General features: G+C 31.8%; 1 protein-coding gene across 1 annotated transcript; it reads right to left on the reverse strand.

The window, feature by feature from the left end:
- Window positions 1–1,375: 1,375 nt before the first annotated feature.
- On the reverse strand, window positions 1,376–2,888 carry LOC143565375 (gibberellin-regulated protein 6-like). Its single transcript, XM_077052365.1, has 3 exons — window positions 2,818–2,888; window positions 2,677–2,734; window positions 1,376–1,700 (listed from the first exon to the last, which is right to left on the reverse strand). Exons 1-3 carry the CDS (start codon window positions 2,866–2,868, stop codon window positions 1,519–1,521), a joined length of 291 nt encoding a protein of 96 aa, XP_076908480.1. The 5' UTR covers window positions 2,869–2,888; the 3' UTR covers window positions 1,376–1,518.
- Between the last annotated feature and the right edge of the window lie 1,066 nt (window positions 2,889–3,954).

Here is a 3,954-nt window from a genome sequence, read left to right on the forward strand (position 1 = left end):
ATTAATAAATCTGTTATGATTTTGAGTTTTGATATGTTTATTGAAAGATTTACACTATGGATAAAGTTAGCAAATAATAACGGTAAAAACCTATAATAGCAAATCATTAAAATCTCGCTGGCCGCCTCCTACTGAAATGTCATGGGAACTTGGCCTTCTGGTATGCTCAAAACCCTGGTTATGGTTATGTTATTTGGTTTTGTTAAATGTTATCACGTGCCTTTACTTAAATAACTATCCATCAATGGCCATAATGGTTAAGTTAAAAAGGTTAAAAACCAAAAAATGGCACAACTTCACATCTCATAATAATTAAGAAAGGGAGGTAGAAAAGACATTTATTGGCGACTTTATAATCAAGCATTTTGGAGCTTTGCATCTATCTCCAACTTTAACAAAGGGCGTTCATGTAATTTTTATTTTTATTTATTTATTGTTTTGGTAATTTTGCGGTTGATTTGAAAGACTAGCAAAATTTTTGTATTTAACGACTAAAAAAACTCACTCCCAAAAAGATCATCTAAGACATTAAGACAACATCGTTTCTTTGGTTTAAAAAATAGATCAAAGCCCCATATTTAGAGTGGGATATCTGGTTTGTTTTAAGCTTAGCTCTATGTTTATGTAACCATGGTTACGTTTTACTACTAGTTTCTTATCGGAAGTTTGATATGTTTTAATAATATGTTTTACCATCGATGTGTGTGTGTGAGAGAGAGAGAGAGATAGAGAGAGAGAGATTAATTATTATTATTATTATAATAATTATTATTATTGTTAGGCCAATTGGATTTAATAATCTCAACTTAAAAAATAGTTGTCACCGGTCCTAACTTTCACAATGTTTTGTTTTCATTGGACCTACGTTAAAAAAAACTTAACGGCGCTAAGTTTTTTTAAATTCCAACTTGATGTTTTAGGGCTTTCTTTCGGAAAAAAGATACGAATCAATTGATTTAAACTTACCTCAAAATGGTGGTCCAAACGAATAAAGGATGCTTCAATTCCGGTGTGTAAACTTTTAATTAATAAAAATCAAGTTGTTTGGACCACCATTTCGAGGTAAGTTTTACATCAATCGGTTTGTATCCTCATTTTGATCGAAAACCCTAAAACATCAATTTGAAATTTGAAGAAAACTTAACGATTAAGTTTTTTTTAACAGAGGTCTAATGAAAACAAATTGTATGAAAGTTGAGACCGATGACAGCTAATTTTTAAATATAGATTATTATTAGCCAACTGTATTGAATTGAGATTATTAAAGTCCAATTCACCTTTTTGAAACGAAAAATTTAATTAAACAACTATCAAACTATCAAGACGTTAAGAACCAAACAAAGAAAAAGAATCTGAAAATGAAAAAACATCAATCCTTCCATGACATTATTAGGGCAGAGGCTAGCACATGTTGAAGTTCCCCAACCAAACACACAGTGTCACACATTCATTGGTCCACTTACACTTTTAACCAAATGGACATTAAAGCTAAAAGACAATACCAACAAGAAAAAAAATCTAGGGGCATTTTGGACCTCCTTCCTTTGTCTTCCAGTTGTTGTAGCAAGGACAGACTTGTTTATTCCCATAATACCCCGGTGGTACACAAAGACACTTCGCACAACATTTCTGACAGAAAAACATGCATGGTTTGTGGTACTGTGTCTTGCTGCATCTCCTTATGCACTGCCCGGGGCATTCTAGTCAATAATCACAAAATACCAGTGTAATTACCATACTACCCTTGACCAAGTAATCAGTTAGTCAACAACCGGACCGTAATAATTAATAAAAAGCTGAAATATTGTCACAGCTATTTTGACCATAAAATAAGACCATTGAATCTACTCATGCCAATTGACAATAACTTTCCGGATTTTCTAGAGACAAAGGGTTTTACTAAAAAACACCTCTTTATATGTCTCGTATAGATTTATACGGAATCTTATACATCCCGTGTAGTATTATACCGAACGTATAGGGCTCCGTATAAGACTATACGGAGTATTTAGTAGGGTGTTTGGTGTCCCTAGTAGGAACCTAACTTTCACTTCTAATTATTTCTCGAAACAACTCTAGACACATAACATTAATATTTATACGTCTATACGGCAGGTATCGATAAGCGACTGATGTATGAAAATTGGAACTGATATGAGTCGTATAAGCTTATGGGACTCGTATAAGTTACGGCAATCTAGTGTCTGAGTTTAGAGGCAGTGTGCAAACAATGAACGAGCATTTGATACCGAGTATCAGTACGGTACACATACGGTACTGGTATTTTTGGTACGGTATTTGATAACCACTTTTCCAGAAATTTGGTATCATAAATTGGTATCCCTAGTTTAAACTTTAAATAACATCCCACATTCTAAAATCGCAATTGTTTTAATAAAACAAAAATTATGTGAATCTCATGGCATTTCTTTATATACCACTTCAATGAGACATGATCTCCTTGTTAAAAAAAAATTTAAAAAAAATAAATGCCACTGGAGCACCTGTAAACTACCGCTGCTGGTGCTACAATGAGATTTAAGTTTTTTTAATAATTAGAATTTCATTTGTTAAAGAGTAGTGGTTACAACATATTCAAAAGCAAGCAGGCAACAAGTTGCATCGTTAACTTTTTTTTTTTTTGAAAATAGTAAAACCAAGTCGTTTCAAACTTACGAGAGCTTTTCAAACTCCCAGGACCATAGCCATGGTGATGTCCTCCTTTAGCCAAAACCTAGAAACCAAAACACAAATGTAATGTTAACAAATAAATGCAACACAATGTAGTGTGTGTGTGTGTACAATGTGGCAACTAACCATTGTGATAGCTAGCATAGTCAAGAGCAAGATAGTGATGAACTTAGCCATGGGTGTAATAATAATGGTTTGGTTGGAGACTGCATGTAGGATATTTATATAGAAACAATATCTTTATTGTTGGGTAACTGTTAATAGGCTGCATGTTGGTCCACATTCGGATCATATAAATTCATGGTTAAGAAACATATATAGGGTAAATTGATAGTTACCACTAACTACTAAGTGAAATTATTTATTATAAGTTATGGCGTACTTTTATGGGTAAAGGATATAATACTATAATTTTTTCAAGCAAATGAGTACGAGAGAACAACAATCCTTGATTTCACTTAAAAAACGGTGGCATAATTGTAATAGGAAAAAAATATAGGTTGATTTATGTTTCTTTATGCGTAATTGCGTTTCTTCACGCGTAATTGTGTTTCTTCACGCACATTTACTTTTACTTTATGTGTAATTAGTTACTTCATGCGTAACTATTTACATTTTGTGCATAATTTAGGTTTTGTATCTACAATTATATACATCATTGTGTGGATTGATGTACGATTTAAAGAATTCGAACTATAAGGATTATTGTATAGAATTTTGACCCTACTTTTATACCTTTTATACTATTTCTATTATAAAACTTTAGCGTTGTTATTAAATTAAAATTAGCTCTTATCTTTTTTTATTCAAATAAAAAAAGTCATGTTCATCGTTTCATCTGCCATCATATCACGCATTTGTCACCACGTTTTAAAAAGTTTTCATTACTAGGAGTGAACATGGATCATGCAAAAAATAAGAATTATGTATATAATTAACTATCATAAATTAGATACAAATCATCTAGTTTATCCCTAATCGGTTTTATTAATTAACCTGATTCCATAACTCGAAGCCGGCCTAACTCGCCTCATTGACCCGAGGACATAAATTAAGTCTAACAGAAATGGTTTAAGAATTAAGACATGTCAACCTAGAACAATTTGTAATAGTTATAAACAAATTAGTGATCAAGCGATTAAAATGTGCATCCTAATGATCCAATGTGTGGTTTAATATTTATTTGTAGATCCATAAACTCAATTTAGTTAGTAATTTCATTATAAATATCCTATCTTCTCTATATATGTTTTCTTTACTAAT

Source organism: Bidens hawaiensis, unplaced genomic scaffold (assembly GCF_021521415.1).
Source record: "Bidens hawaiensis isolate Kalapana, Puna unplaced genomic scaffold, B.hawaiensis_p1.1 tig00022325_1, whole genome shotgun sequence".
Classification (NCBI taxonomy): domain Eukaryota; kingdom Viridiplantae; phylum Streptophyta; class Magnoliopsida; order Asterales; family Asteraceae; genus Bidens; species Bidens hawaiensis.

Coding starts and splice junctions, on each gene's coding strand:
- LOC143565375 (XM_077052365.1), bottom strand. CDS start 2,868: ATGGCTAAGTTCATCACTATCTTGCTCTTGACTATGCTAGCTATCACA. Junction 2,735..2,817: donor CTATGCTAGCTATCACAATG/GTTAGTTGCCAC, acceptor TTTGGTTTCTAG/GTTTTGGCTAAAGGAGGACA. Junction 1,701..2,676: donor TGGGAGTTTGAAAAGCTCTC/GTAAGTTTGAAA, acceptor ATTATTGACTAG/AATGCCCCGGGCAGTGCATA.